The sequence below is a fragment of the Oreochromis niloticus genome, linkage group LG9 (assembly GCF_001858045.2).
Source record: "Oreochromis niloticus isolate F11D_XX linkage group LG9, O_niloticus_UMD_NMBU, whole genome shotgun sequence".
Taxonomy (NCBI): Eukaryota; Metazoa; Chordata; class Actinopteri; order Cichliformes; family Cichlidae; genus Oreochromis; species Oreochromis niloticus.
This window is the reverse complement of record NC_031974.2, coordinates 18,966,818-18,982,662: the sequence shown is the minus strand read 5'-3', so window position 1 is coordinate 18,982,662 and position 15,845 is coordinate 18,966,818. Positions and strand designations below refer to the sequence as shown.

The 15,845-nt window shown below is 39.7% G+C and overlaps 2 protein-coding genes across 6 annotated transcripts in view; one reads left to right on the top strand and one right to left on the bottom strand.

The window, feature by feature from the left end:
• Positions 1-15,845, bottom strand: part of LOC102082737 (extracellular matrix protein FRAS1) — a 473,764-nt gene that overhangs the window by 13,979 nt on the left and 443,940 nt on the right. For 2 of the 5 annotated variants that reach the window (XM_025910089.1, XM_025910084.1), the window contains 3 exons: positions 8,999-9,178; positions 1,588-1,639; positions 674-814 (listed from right to left, as the gene is read on the bottom strand). In XM_025910089.1, coding sequence (XP_025765874.1) covers positions 674-745 — 72 coding nt within the window. In that variant the 5' untranslated portion in view covers positions 746-814; positions 1,588-1,639; positions 8,999-9,178. Of the gene's footprint in view, positions 1-673; positions 815-1,587; positions 1,640-8,998; positions 9,891-12,872; positions 12,925-13,352; positions 13,410-15,845 lie in introns of those variants that run through there. The other 3 variants (XM_025910087.1, XM_025910086.1, XM_025910085.1) reach the window with 3 other exon arrangements.
• On the top strand, positions 4,165-6,559 carry LOC102082957 (trichohyalin-like). Its single transcript, XM_005471898.3, has one exon. It carries the CDS (start codon positions 4,286-4,288, stop codon positions 6,452-6,454), a length of 2,169 nt encoding a protein of 722 aa, XP_005471955.2. The 5' UTR covers positions 4,165-4,285; the 3' UTR covers positions 6,455-6,559.

Below are 15,845 nucleotides of genomic sequence, written 5' to 3'. Positions count from 1 at the left end.
GTACCAGGTAGAGGAGCCTCTCCTGGCACACGCACACACGCGCACACACACACACACACACATATCCGCACATGCTCACGCATCAACATTCCACTGAACAAACGTATTACTCTTCTTGTGTATAAATAAAGACCAGGGCAGTGGCAGAGTGCGAGTCCTGGAGCCCTCACTCCAGGTGCAGGTGCTCTGTGGCTGCCCTTGCATGCAAGTAAAACTGTGTGTTTCTCCTCTCTGATTCTCAGCTGAAGAAGTGTCTCAGAGTACATCTCTTGACATCTGTTTATATTGTGCAGCTCATAAAGAGAATTTGATGCCTAAAGAAGGAAAAAGGCAAATAAGCTCATTTAAATTACTTCATACATATTATTAACTCTACAATATATGCAGCAGAGGATGGATAACATCCAACATTTGCTTTAGTTTCGCCTTAATTAAAGAAGTATGAGTGTGCATGCTGAAGAAATCAGTCCTTCAATGCTGTATTTTGACCTCAGTTACACATTTGAAAAGTTTTTTGTTTTGTTTTACTTTAAGACCTTCTGAAGTGCTCAAAGCGTCTCTGTTGTAGTTCCCGCCACAGAAGGTGACACCTGACTCTTGTCATGATGTCACGCATATACTGTAATTAAAGCTGTGAAAGATTTGCAGAAAACGTATGTAGCCAGTGTGTTACCTCTGTGTCTGCATCGGTGGCTTTCAGCTCAAACTCAGTGATGGTCTTCCTCACACCCTCCTGCACCCTCATGCCAGGGACCTGAAGAAGAGGCAGGGAGTCCTCCACAGGCTTGATAGTGATGTAGAAAGTCTGAGCAACCTGAAGACAAAGAACAATAACAAGATGATGAAACAACCTATGAGCGATACACATATGTGTAACCAAAACTACATCCTGCCATCAACTTCCTACTTTTCACTGAGAACTTTCTCAACAATTCAGCAAATAGAAAAGTCTCATTGTGATGAAAAAGTTTAACCCCAAAGGGCTACACAACTTCACCAAGCACCACAGTGGCCACAAAGCTTCCACACATTGCAGTCAGCCAGGCGTGAAGGTCAAATGACCTTTTTCACATGTTTACTCGAGTCCTTGTGATCCTCATTAGTTTGAATTAGCAAGGCAGATTTATGCATGAGGAGACCGGGACAGGAAGCTGCTACTTTCCCGCTGTTATAAAAGCTGTAGGGTTTGTTAGTTTTCACATTTCTTTCATATTTTTCAATTTAATTACATAGTTAAGGTTTTTTTTTATTTTATTTAAGCTAAGCGTTTAAGTGATCAGAAAACATTTCTTTCTTAATTCCTGTCAACAGCTTGTTTTCTGCACCATTTAAAGTTGTTCCCTGCACTTGGGATTAAAGGTCCCTCTTTGGACACACAAGGACTGTTGACTTATTTCTTGGTCAAACTGGGAACAAAGTTATTTTTAAAACCCAATTAGTCTTTAGGAAGAACAAATAATATTTCAGAGCTTCTGTTGTAGTCAGTAGATATCTGCATCTAGACCTCCTTCATGAATGAATTTTAAAACATGTTAAGCGGTGAAGAACTGGTCGGCATGCTTCTCTTCTTCACTGGTGTGGACGTACTGGATGCTGCGTGATGCCAGGTCAGCCTGCGTGAAGGTGCTGATCCTAGTGCCTAAAGAGACAAGAGAGAGAAAAGTAGTCGTTAAGCCCAAAACTTCCATTATGTTTGTTATTTGATCTTTCGTATGAGATCTTTCGTATGAGATGATTTTACACTGCTAAAAAAACAGGTTATGCTTGATGATAACACAAAGTTGGTTATACTTAAGGGATAGAAATCTGTCCAATTAAGAAGCAGAAACCACTGTGAGTCCATTTCAACCTTGTTAGTTTAATATTAAAGCGACAGCAGGTGCAAGACTACAAAACTCTGAAACAGGGAATGGCTTGGCAGACCGTTGCTCTCTCCTGATCACTCCTGACGGATTTTTGTCTACCTTTGATTTTCTTTATGTCTATTCCACCAATTCCGGTGGTCTCGGGCAAATGCCAGTTCAATAAAGTGAGAAATTTCAGAGATGAATTCTTCTGCGTCTCTTTCCATTATACATGTGATGTCTTATCCTTCATATTTTGTTGTGACATGTGTTTGTAAGCCACCGTGGCATTTTCTGGCCACACACTGAGTTTGTTTCCTCAATTTGGTTCTTATCAAATTTACAAGGGGATAAAACTAAACTGAGACTAAAGTTAAACTGAAATAACAATGCTTCTCTTTACTCTGTGTTGCCTCTGAAGATTAAAACTCAGTGGGAAACATAATCAGGTTTGTCTGCAACAATCCAGCATCACTCAGCGTGAAACTAAAGGTGACTGTCTTAAAAACAAGAACCAGATTTTTTTTTTTATTTTGCTTTCCAGGAGTTCTGTTATCCACGCTTATTGTGGATGTAAAGACCTGATACAGCCGTTTGTAAGACAACACATTTATGGTTATTCCTGACATACAAAGTGTGCAACAGACACATTACATAGTTATCTATGATGTGCATTAATGAGGAAAAGACTTAGACTTAGAGCTTTTTATTGTGATTGTGCAGTTTCTTGCACGGCGAAATTGGGTAGCTTGACCACAAAGGTGCAAAAGTAAGAAGAAGAGAAACCAATATACAACAAAGGGGGGAAATAAATAAATAAAATAAAATAAAAAGCAATGTATATGTATACATATATGTGAGTGAAACTATATACATGGTGTATGTGTAAGAAATATTGAAAGAGAAACATTGTGGGTCTGTATACAAGGGCAGTTATATAATGTAATAAACAAATAAGGGTGGAGGGGCTATGGTCATTTAGGGTGGAGATGGTACTTCTTCTGAATTTCCACTTTCATTGATTTCCAGCTGTGATATTTCATTTTCCAACATTTGCACATTGAAAAGTTTAACAAACCCATAATACTATCATATAAATTGCAATATTAAACAAAACAAGGAGTCAAACAGAAAAACAAACAAACTGATAGGTTCATAGCATAAACCTATTCGCTGGAACGTTGAAGACAATGTAATTACACAGCAAGCAAGACACAAGTAGGCAACGTTCTTTGTTTCCGTGCACGGGAGAGAACCGGACAAGCGCCGTTCCTTCGCTTGACCCCAGTTGCTCTCGTCCACTCCCCCGTACACTGCTCTTTAATTGAGGTTACATGAATATGCATAGGGTCATTAACATATGACGTATACATACACACAAAGAGTACCTTGCCTGTGCGTTGTGTAAGTGTGTGTGTGTGTGTGTGTGTGTGTGTGTGTACCTGTGAAGACTCCCCAACACTGGTGCCAGGAGTCTAACGGTCCATCTAAACAAAAGGCTCTTATACTTAACCAGATACAGAGTAGGTGTCCTCCTATACCATAAATCAGTAAGAGTAGATATAACCTCTCTCCTGACCTTAAGTTGTGTGTGCATGCCAGAACACTCTGGAATGCACACAAAGTTTGCAGACTATTAAGGATCAAACCTCTATCAATCTACAACTAAGCATATATAAGTAGATATTTCTAAGCATAAATGACAATCAACAATATAAATCTAGCACAAACCAAAATGGTTTTAAATCCTGATTTGTATCAGCTACCAGTTAACCTATATTAGTTCCTTTGAGATTAATCAAAGTTTCCTTTAGTTGTTGTTCTAACTGTCTGATCAATACAATCGATAGAACTCCACTCAGTTCTATCGATTTAATTTAGCCTCATTCAGTCCACCCAATGCTTTCACTCACTGTATGCGCAAACTGGTTATGATACCCAGTAACACTTCAACGAGTTACCAATACAACTCAAACAAAATGAATTTGTCTTGAAAGATGCTATATAAATAAAACTGTACTTTTACTTACTTTCTTTACTCACTTTTTTTCTTTCTTTCTTTTGTTTTTTTACAAAAATAACAGGGATTGAAACTTTATTGGTAATTTTCCAAGCAAAAAATTTATCCTCATTCAAAAGTCATGTAAGAACCTCACTGGCTTACGGAATGTTGATGTTATTTTAAAAAATTCATACAAAAATATGACCTCATTCAAAAATGTCATGTGACAACCTCATGGCTTATGGAATTCTGATGTCACAGGGTTCTAAAGCTTTGATCCTTTGAAGCTTTGATCCTCAAAATCCTCAAATAGGGGTGAGGATGTACAACTTTTAGTCCGTTATTTGCAGCACTTATGTCAGCAGCGTTCAAACGTTCACCAGTAAAGCATTTCGAAACCTTTGGATCCTTTTCGTAGTCACGGTAAACAGACTCCAACATGTCTCCGAAAAAGCAAGAAAGACAAGAAGCTGACCCCAGCTCTATTCCATGGTATGAGTCCCTAGACCCTTATATGAGCTCTCTACCTTGGGATGAACAGGTAGAATTAGAGGAAAAGCGAATGGAAGAAATGCAGAATGAAAATCTCATGAACAGAGAGAAGATTAAGATCCTGACGGAAGAAAATGAGAGAAAGAGCGCTGAATTAGAAAAATTATCCTACCAGCTTCAGGAAAAAGAAGGTATTGAGGAGAAACAATGGGCTCTCCAAGATAAGAAGAATCAGGTGCTCCAAGAAAAGCTGGATGACGCTCTGGAAAAAATTAAAGATCTGCTCCAAAAGGAGAAAAAAGAGAGCATAAAACAGGAAACCATGGTCAGGAAGAATCAGGAGCTCCAAGAAAACCTTGATGAAGCTCTGGAGAAACTTAGAGAAATCCACCAAGAAGAGAAACAACAGGCCGAGCAGAGAGACATGCAGCGCAAACTCCAAGCCATGGAGGAAAAACACAAAGCGCTGCAGGTGAAACATGACAAAACTCTGCACAAAAATCAACAGTTGCTTCAAAACAAGAAGCAAATGGAAATGAAACAGAAGGAAATGGACTCCAAGCATGACGAGATGGAGGAAAAACACAGACTGCTCCAAATCAAGCTTGAGAAAACAGTGCACAGAAATAAAGAGTTCATTGAAGAGAAAGAGCAACAAGAAATCTTCGAGAAAGAAACGGACTCCAAGCTTGAAGTCTTGGAAGAAAAACTGAAAATGCTGCAAGTAACTCTTGAGGAAACACTGCTCAAAAATACAGAGATGCTTCACGAGAATGACCAACAAAAAATACAAAAGGAAGAAATGGATTGCAGGCTGAGGAACATCGAGAAACAAAATAGAGGCTTGCAAGTAATGCTTTATGAAGCTCTCGAAAGGAATAAAAAGTTCCTTTACGAGAAAGACCAATGGAAAATACATCAGCAAGAAATGGAGTGCAAGCTGAGGCACATCGAGACACAAAATAGAGGCTTGCAAGTAATGCTTGATGAAGCTCTGGAAAGGAATAAAGAGTTCCTTCACGAGAAAGACCAACGGAAAATACATCAGCAAGAAATGGAGTGCAAGCTGAGGAACATCGAGAAACACAACGAAGGCTTGCAAGTTATGCTTGATGAAGCTCTGGAGAGAAATAAAGAGATTCTCCAAGACAAGAAACAACAGCCCGAAGAGCAGAGAGACATGCAGAGCAAACTCCAAGCCATGGAGGAAAAATACAAAGCTCTGCAGGTGAAACATGATAAAACTCTGCACAAAAATCAACAGTTGCTTAAAGACAAGAAGCAAATGGAAATGAAGCAGAAGGAAATGGACTCCAAGCTTGATGACATGGAGGAAAAACACAGACTGCTCCAAATCAAGCTCGATAAAAAAGTGCACAGAAATAAGGAGTTCATTGAAGAGAGAGAGCAACAAGAAATCCTCGAGAAAGAAACGGACCACAAGTTTGAAGTCTTGGAGGAAAAATACAAAATGCTCCAAATAACTCTTGAGGAAACACTCCTCAAACATAAAGAGCTGCTTCAAGAAAAAGACCAACAGAAAATACAACAGGAAGAAGAAATTTTTTTTCTCCACAAGAAATATCTAGCACTCCAAGAATTGTATAACGAAACGAGGTACAAAACATCTGTACTGGAAGGAGAAAAGAAAAAAATGGAAAAACAATGCTCAGCGATGCAGAGTAGCATCAATGAAATGCTGAGAAAAAATACCGAACTTGAAGAACTTTCTAAGACCTTGAAGTCCAAAAACACTGAAATCCAGGCGCAAAAGCAAGAACAACAGAAAACACATAAAGACCTGCAGTGTAGACTTCAAGAAATCCAGAAGAGAAACCAGCAGCTGGAAGACATGCACACAGATGTGCACAAGGCAAAGCGAATAGAGGAGGCAACAGTTAAAGAACTGCAAGACAAGCTTAAAGAAAAACAAGAACAATTAGAAGACATGGTGAAAAGATGCAGCAAACTTGAGAAAGAAAACACAGAAACAATGGATGAGCTGAAAACCCTCATCCTTGAGAAAAAAGTGCTCGTGGAACATTGTCTGAAAAAGAAGAGAAAACGTTTCCACTGGTTCTGGAGAAGGGACACTGCTGCTTCTCACCTGATGTAACCATGTCTTCCTCCGCCTCTATTCCAGCTTAATTTTCCCCCTTCCCCTTCCCCTCCCTCCTTTTTCTTTTTCACCCTCACCCCCCGACCAGTCCCGGCAGTTGACTGCCCCTCCTGAGCCTGGTTCTGCCATAGGTTTCTCCTTTAAGTGTCTTTCACTTTAAAAGGAGTTTTTCCTATCCACTGTCGCCTGGTGCTTGCTCAGAGGGGATTGTTGGGGTTTTCTCCTTCTTTCTATCCCCCCCTTTCCCCCTTCCCTTCCCCTCCCTCCTTTTTCTTTTTTCACCCTCACCCCCCGACCAGTCCCGGCAGTTGACTGCCCCCTCCTGAGCCTGGTTCTGCCATAGGTTTCTCCTTTAAGTGTCTTTCACTTTAAAAGGAGTTTTTCCTATCCACTGTCGCCTGGTGCTTGCTCAGAGGGGATTGTTGGGGTTTTCTCTCTTCTCTCTCTTTCCTTCTTTTTATTCCTCTTTTTACCTCTTTTCCCCCCTTCTACCTTTTTTTTTACCCAATAAACACAATTGGCAATTACATGTGTTTGAAAAATGTCTTCATTCAACAATAATTCATCTTAGGTATAAAAACAAGAAATGGGTAATAGCTGCATGTGTGTTTGTGTGTCTGCATAATATACATATTTGTATCCCAGAAGGAATTAATACTAGATGGGTAGAGAGGTTTTAAAGACTAGAAATGAAAACATGTGAGTCCTATAATCTAAGCTGGTTTCACCAATAGGTGATGTTACATTTTAAATTAGGCACTTCATTACAGGACTGTCATTGTACCGAGGAACATTAAATAACATGAAAATGAATTTCTCGTGCCGCAGGTGACCTCGCTGCGAAGGTATTAACTTGTTGAATAATTTAGCTCTACAACAGCAAAGTTATTTCTCACCACAGAGGGGAGGGAATTTCACAAAGTTAAAAGAAATTAAAACTTGTAAACATTACACAAGGAAGGCAATAACTCATTCAACATGCCAACAAGGCATCGAGGAAATAAAGACATCTCAGTATCAGCTCTCTTCATGTCGTCTACTGACAGCAAAATGAGCACAATTCTATGGTCTTCTTGGCTTTTGGCATCTATTCCTCAGCTGAAGGTTTATACATCATCATAATCAGGACAGCCAGGCTGGGAGACAGATCCAATATTCAAAGTCAGTGATGAAAATCAAGCTTTTTTAGTTCCATCATATTAAAGCAAATTACATTTTCATTTCCATTTGTCCTGACAGGAAATAGCAGAAAATGCCACATTTTGTTTAAACATGGGCTGAATGCAGGTTAATATCTGAGCTGATGTCGTGGTACAAAACACAACAAAAATCGCTCCTATTTTCACACGTGAAGTCAAAACTTTCTGAGAAGTTGAGTATATTGGATGTTTAATGATAGAAACAGACTTTTTAGACTTCTAGAGACTGACTGATGTTAGTTTAAATCAAATCTGAATCCAATCTGCTTATCTGTCTAGTTGTGGTCTGCACAGATGTCAGGTTTTTGCTGTCTTGAAATAAAAATCTATAATTCCCTATATTCCTTTCTATTCCAAACAACGGTAGTAAGTAACAAAGTTTCAAATTTGTCTTTCACTTTGACTCTTAATTTATTAACCATGAACAAGAGGTCAGAGGTCAAATGTGGCATGATACCTTAAATCTTTCAATGATTCTTTCTGTATGTGGACCAGAGATGGGCAACACCGCATAGTCTGATTACTTTTTTCAAGTAACGAGTAAAGTAAGGGATTACTATTGCAAAAAAGGTAATTAGATTATGGTTATTTTCCTGTAAGCAGGCTACATTACTGCATTACTAAACCATTGTGATTTTGCTTGTGAGAGTGTCTCATGACAATGACGTACGAGCGTGCGACGTCCGTGGCAGCAACAAACATGTGTAGATCAACAAAGGATAATATGGAGCGCGGGAGAGAGTGCGACCATGCAGGGTTTAAAGCTTGGAAGTACTGACATTACTTTGAGTTTGATTCCGTAAAAAGTGACAAAAACATTGAAAACATCCATGATTTCTTTTGTTACTGTAGTGAAGTCGAGTTTTTGTGATTAAGTTCTTAGCTCCCTGTTTTAGTTTTATTGTCGTCCTCCCCGGTGTTCCCCTGACTCTCTTGGTATTTGATGCATGAAGGTCAGCTCCCGTCCCCACACCCTGTCGTCACTTTTTTAAATACTTCCATCACACCAACAGGCACTTTAGAATCACCAATTGACAAGCATGTCTTTGGACAGGCTCAAACCGGAGAGGTGATCAATGGACCACAGCGCTGCACACCCCTAGCAACTTTGGGGGTAAAGCCACTGGTTGGTGGTGATTGCCAGGTGAAATCAGGGTCTGCTGCACCAAAAACATAAATGTGATTGCTTTGGTTGCAATCAGATTGCCATAGTCACCTGCAGTTTGCATGTAGGATGCCAACTACTCACCAAGCAGTTGGAAAAGTTTGGTTTGGTTTAGTTTGGCTTTTATCTTTACTTTTTCGTCGTTTCTAAAAACACTGACATATAGCCCTGGTCTACCTGGACTGGCAGCATGCTCGAGGTGTCCCAGGCTCGTCTGTTTGGTGACGCGGTAGATGAGCTCGCCCGGCTCGCTGTCCTGGTCGCTGGCTGACAGCTGCAGCGTGGTCAGATTCTTCACTGAGTTTTCATTAAGCACCAGGCCTTTGTTTACCACTACAGATGGAGGGAGATGGTCCTCTGCACGATAAAATAAATAAGGTCAGTATAAAAAGAAAAGGAGCAGAGAGAAGAAAAAAGTCCCCCCCAACAAACAAAGATTTATCAGCAAAACCTGGCTTTTGGCATCCCAAATTAAATCAAAGTATTAAGAATCTGTTTCTTATCCTGGTAAAAGGGAGAAAGGATGGACTATAACAGAGGATGTGAAAAAAGCTGAGATTTATGTAGAACGAGAACAACACTGGAGTTTTATATCAGGAGGTGTGAAAAAGTGATATAGGTTTGAAAGATGTGAAGAAAGGATAGAAAAGATTGAGAGAAGGGCAAAGAAGTCATCAGAGGGCAGTACGGCAGGAAGAGATATGGACAGAGAGCTTCCCTGTAGTCACATCTGAGAGGGTGCAATAACCAGAAAAGTGAAAAAGGTGAGAAAATAATAGGCTAAAAAAAGAGAGCTGCAAAAGATATGAGAGAGTCGGGATGCTGCTCAAGCGTGAGGGACAGGCAATCCTTCAATATCCAGTAGCTTCTCATGTGGACACTGGATTCAAACTGCCGAACCAGTGCAATAGTTTGGCTTTATCCCCAGAAGGAAGCGAGAGGAAGCTTTTTAGTTGGAAACGGTGACAATAAAAATGTGCACAGCTGAGTTTTCAGGGTTCATCATGGCTCAAAATGGGTCTTTGGGAGATGACTACCCACAACTGCAAAATAAGTCTGTGTAATTTAAAAACAAATGGATCCTTTTTTTTTCTTTTGCATGCAAGCAAGCAATTTATTTATATAGCACTTTCAGAACAACACAGCTGAACACAAAGTGCTGTACACTTGGGATGCCAAAAATGATACATGGATAAGCAAAAAAAAAAGAAGATTTACCCAAAATAAATAAATAAATAAGAATAAATAACAATAAAATGAGCACAAATAGCGCAAAACAAAAAAGTATAAAATGATCATTAGAATTAAAAACAATAAAATCAGTGTCATACAGCGTCATATGCCATTAAATATTTTCTCACAATCTCATAAAGAATAGTGTCATTTATAGTTACTACCTCTACACTCTGCGTTTATGTGGTCATTTATATGGAGGTTCATACAAAACCTAAACTGTTTTAGGTTTTCTAGCATCACTGCTGATGCTTTCAATCATTGTTTTAAATTTTGCTTAAATGTTTTTAAATTTTGGGAAAAATCCACAAAATGCATGTGCGCGTCACACTCCTGGTGTTAACGCACAAAACGAGCAGTTCCTGTACTTGCAGATGTTGACTTGTAATACACAACACCCCTAATGGGTTAAATAAAGAAGCATAAGCAGATATTTACTTGATAAACTGTCTCAGCCATGAACAGAGCTCAACAAATGTTGTGTTTGTGAACACTAGAACCATCGTGCACTCTATATATGAAGATGTGGATTCTCCATTTCCACATGTTAGCATGTTGTTTGGCCCACAGCTGTGGCTTACATTACCACAGCTGTGATAAAATGATCAGGAGTACTTCTATGTGCACATTAAGCATCTTCATGATTTCTCACATTGAAAGAGGGACAGAAAATTACATAATCAGTGAAGCCAAACACATGTCTCTTTCCTAATATGGGCAATGTCTTTAGTAAAACTCAGCTGTAAGCATGTCTCCAGGCTCTGAATTGAAGGATTTTAGCACACAATGTTATGTGTTTTCAAACTCACAAAATCATATTTTACGTTCTTGTAGCAATAACCATGTGAGACTGAAGTTTAAATACTTTTCTTCCCCACATCCTGTGTGCAAGAGTCAATTATAGCATCATTTGGAGAGTTATATTTCATTTAGCATGTTATCCTTTTTGAACGCATATCTGAAGGGGACCTAAAATAAAGCACAGTTCAGTCAGAGGGTCTCTTATTGATTGAAATCAACTTTTCCTACTTTTAGGAGATAACTGAAAGTACACATGAAAGGTGGTCAGTAGGTTGTCAGCATTATTTTATTAGCAAATTTGACCATTAATCAGTGTTTCTTTTATCTTGTTACTGACGCTTGTCTTTGTTAACCCTCTGATGCATGAATCAGGGGCGATTCTAGGATCAGAGCTTTGGGGGTGCTGAGCACCCAGAGAGCTGCCCATCCAGGCAAGGTAAACTTTACTCGTCACGATGAGACTTCTTCCCTGTCTCTGTCAGTCCCTCCATCCTTAAATGTCTCCAGTTGTCCTGAGTTCTCTCTGACTGTCTCCTTGGTGCATTTAAACCTGTTCCTCCCTGTCCTCGTCGTCTGTTGTCTTCATCTCCATTATCAGTCATCATAATTTTACCCTCTCTGTGCAAGTCTGCAAATTTCTTTATTAAGTCATAAGATTCTTAAATTCATCAAGTCTCTCTGTGCCTGGGTCCTCGTCACAAAACATGACATCACTGTTTTGTACATTTTAACACAATTTAATCCCCATATTTGTGAAAGAAAAGCAAAACACTTTTTTTGAAAAGTCTGTAACAAAACCATCAGATCTGATAAAGGTTATTTAAATGCTGCTAAAGACTACTACTGCCAAAGAAGAATGGATTGGAATTTAAAAAAAAAAAAACATATCCTAACCTTAATTACTGCGGGAGAATAATGAATGATGCTCATAGTGAGTAAAACGTAAACTGAGTGCATTTTTTGGACAGAGATTCACTTTTAAAGTAATAATAATAATGCATTGGATTTATATAGCGCTTTTCAAGGCACCCAAAGTGCTTTACAATGACATTATTCATTCACGCTCACATTCACACACTGGTGGAGGCAAGCTACAGCTGTAGCCACAGCTGCCCTGGGGCAGACTGACAGAAGCGAGGCTGCCATATCGCGCCATCGGCCCCTCTGGCCGACACCAGTAGGCGGTAGGGTAAAGTGTCTTGCCCAAGGACACAACGACCAGGACAGAGAGGCCGGGGATCGAGCCGGCGACCTTCTGGTTACAGGTGCCCTTCCCAACCCCCTGAGCCACGGTCGCCCCACAAAGTGTATGTATAATATAATACAGATACATAAAAATACACTCCAAAAATAGAAGAGTCCTTGAAATGTACAAAATATTATTACAAAATTAAAAAAAATGGAGACACCTTGGCCTATGGTACAATATATACAATGTATGAAAAGATCTTTACTGCAGATACTACTATGGCTCTGCAGATTTTTTCTTTTCTTTTAACCTATGTCACCTCACCTTGAGGTTGGTAAATCTCTCACATTTTGGTGGTCAAGTCTCTCAAGCATCTCTTTCTCAACTGACATCACAGCCAGGTGCTGGAGTCTGCTTTGACCCATGGTCCTTCTAAGCCAGGTATGGAGCTGACTCAAGACACTAAAAGACCTTTCACAGCTACAGCTGCTAACTGGGTTTGTTAGGGCAACCTGAATAACAGTTTTCAGTGTGGGGAAGATCTGATTATCCAGAAGATTGTACAATGTTAACATATCTGGAATGGCACCAGCCTCACTCATGAGCTTCAAAAAGTTTTTGGCAACCGTGACTTCCTCTGACTGAAGTTCAATATGGTAATGCAGTGCCAGGCTGACAACCCAGTTTGTTTTGCAGATTCTGTATAGCAGCTTTAATATAGGGAGAACACAACTTCCAGATTGTATGAGTAAAATTAGTTGGTTTTTTTTCTTTGCCAGTTTAACAGTTTCTGTTGTGCCTGTCACTGTTCCCTGTCTGTTTTCTTACCTGGTTCTTCCTGACCTTGTACTTTCTCCTCATGTTCTCCTCTTTCCTCTCTCCCTCTTTGGACTGACAATCACACACAAATAGATTGTATTCAATTAGATTAAAAAAAATACTATTAAGATCACTAATAAAAAAAGTCCTCTCTCAGTGTACTTTCAACCAAAAGGCAAATAACCAAACCGCATGTACATCTAATAAAGGATATAAATATTGAATGGATAATTTGATCTTACACTTTTACCTGAATGTGGCTTCTTTTTTTGAAAAAACTTCCTCATATCCAATATGAACCTGGCTGTCTCTCTGTACACACACACAACGGGAGTTATAAGGTTAATGGGCATCCAGCCAGTTAGCTAGTTAGTACCTTGTACATAGGACAAAATATCCAGTTTCTCTCATTACATTTCAAACAGGACAGTGGTAACAACAGCAGGCTACGGACAATGTTAAGTTTTAGATTTTAAATAGGCTACATACATTTAAATGGGAGCAACAGGACGGTCAAATGTCGCTGATGTTACTACAGAGTAGGACGGATTGTAGGGTAGCAAACATTGTCGGGAAACACGTTTTCAACACAGCAGGTTACCTGGGTGTAAGGTTTTTCAGCTAAAAACAAACATGACTCCTATCTAACTACATAAAGAGTAACTGAAGGTTAAATGCTGCTAATATGTCCTGTTTTAATCCAGGCACTCCACCCCCGCTCCGCTGCGTCTCAGCCACCATCGCTCTGGCAGCAACTGCGCCGCGCTAGAGCCAGAGCAGGCCCCAAGAGCAGAGGAGAGCCGAGCTGGAACAAACCACTTTGGGAGGGGGGGAGGGGTTATCTATACTTTTGTTGTTAAAATGTTCCATTTCAATTACGTACTGTATGCTTTTTATATTTTTAGTAGTGTGTCCCACAAACAGCAAATATTGTCAAAAAAGTAAGAAATCTTTGGGGGTGCTTTGATTCATTTTGGGGGTGCTGAAGAAAAACACAGAACCTGTCTCCATTCTCATGGAGAGAGGTCTCATTGTAAAGTCAAAGTCCTTTATTTGCTTCCACTGCAGCAGTCTTATCCAAACAAAATCTCGCTTTAACATCCGTTCTGATCTGTTGTATTGGCTGAAGCACCCCCCAAAATCGCCCCTGAATAAAACACTCCACAAAAATATAACCAAAACATGCAATACAAAAAATATAAATAAAGACACTCCACACTAAAACACAGTAAACATACAAAACAAAACTTCCAATAGAGTCAGTCCTTCCCTGGATGACATAATAACCTAACTGAAACTATATATATGTAATATGTTGAATAAACGTTTTAATCAAGAACCACTATAAAGCTTAATCAAAAGATGTAAATGAATAACCTGGTTATTCAAACAGCATCATCCAAACAGCTCCTCAAAATAACTTACACTTAGACTCTGCTTTTCACTTTCACAAGCAAGCTCTGCAAGAGCTTGCGTTTCCTGTCAGGACTTTGGCATGAGCTATACACAGAGGTGTGACTTTCATATAATGCAATGTAATCTGCATATAAACATTTAAGATTATAAAAAGCATTTAAGATTATACATTCAACTCAACAGTTTAAAGTGGTTATAACTGCACCTGTAATAAAGGCTAATTGGGTGCCAATATGCCTAAACATCTGAATGCAACATCAACACTGCAGACCATGTCATCAATGCAATGGCAATGATGATGATCACAAACAACAGCAGTAAAATACTTCCCTGATCCCCACATTATAGCATTGAAGCATTCATGGAGGTAGGAGAGGCTGCTGAGGCTAAACAGAAAAGCCCAGCTGTGTGTTGTCAGCATAGCAAATGAAAGTATTCAATTCAATTCAATTCAATTTTATTTATATAGCGCCAAATCACAACAAAAGTCGCCTCAAGGCGCTTTATATTGTACAGTAGATAGCACAATAATAAATACAGAGAAAAACCCAACAATCATATGACCCCCTATGAGCAAGCACTTTGGCGACAGTGGGAAGGAAAAACTCCCTTTTAACAGGAAGAAACCTCCGGCAGAACCAGGCTCAGGGAGGGGCGGCCATCTGCTGCGACCGGTTGGGGTGAAAGAAGGAAAACAGGATGAAAGACATGCTGTGGAAGAGAGACAGAGATTAATAACAGATATGATTCGATGCAGAGAGGTCTATTAGCACATAGTGAGTGAGAAAGGTGACTGGAAGGGAAAAACTCAATGCATCATGGGAATCCCCGGCAGCCTACGTCTATTGCAGCATAACTAAGGGAGGATTCAGGGTCACCTGGTCCAGCCCTAACTATATGCTTTAGCAAAAAGGAAAGTTTTAAGCCTAATCTTGAAAGTAGAGATAGTGTCTGTCTCCCGAATCCAAACTGGAAGTTGGTTCCACAGAAGAGGGGCCTGAAAACTGAAGGCTCTGCCTCCCTCTACTTTTAAATACTCTAGGAACAACAAGTAGGCCTGCAGTGCAAGAGCGAAGTGCTCTAATAGGGTGATATGGTACTACAAGGTCATTAAGATAAGATGGGGCCTGATTATTTAAGACCTTGTATGTGAGGAGCAGGATTTTGAATTCAATTCTGGATTTAACAGGAAGCCAATGAAGGGAAGCCAAAACAGGAGAAATATGCTCTCTCTTTCTAGTCCCTGTCAGGACTCTTGCTGCAGCATTTTGGATTAGCTGAAGGCTTCTCAGCGAGTTTTTAGGACTTCCTGATAATAGTGAATTACAGTAGTCCAGCCTGGAAGTAATAAATGCATGAACTAGTTTTTCAGCATCACTCTGAGACAGGATATTTCTAATTTTAGAGATGTTGCGCAAATGGAAGAAAGCAGTCTTACATATTTGTTTAATATGTGCATTGAAGGACATGTCCTGGTCAAAAATGACTCCAAGGTTTCTCACAGTGTTACTGGAGGCCAAGGTAATGCCATCCAGAGTAAGAATCTGCTTAGATACCATATTTCTA

Bases quoted from the DNA above. Each gene is read 5' to 3' on its own strand.
- LOC102082957 (XM_005471898.3), top strand. From the start codon at position 4,286: ATGTCTCCGAAAAAGCAAGAAAGACAAGAAGCTGACCCCAGCTCTATT.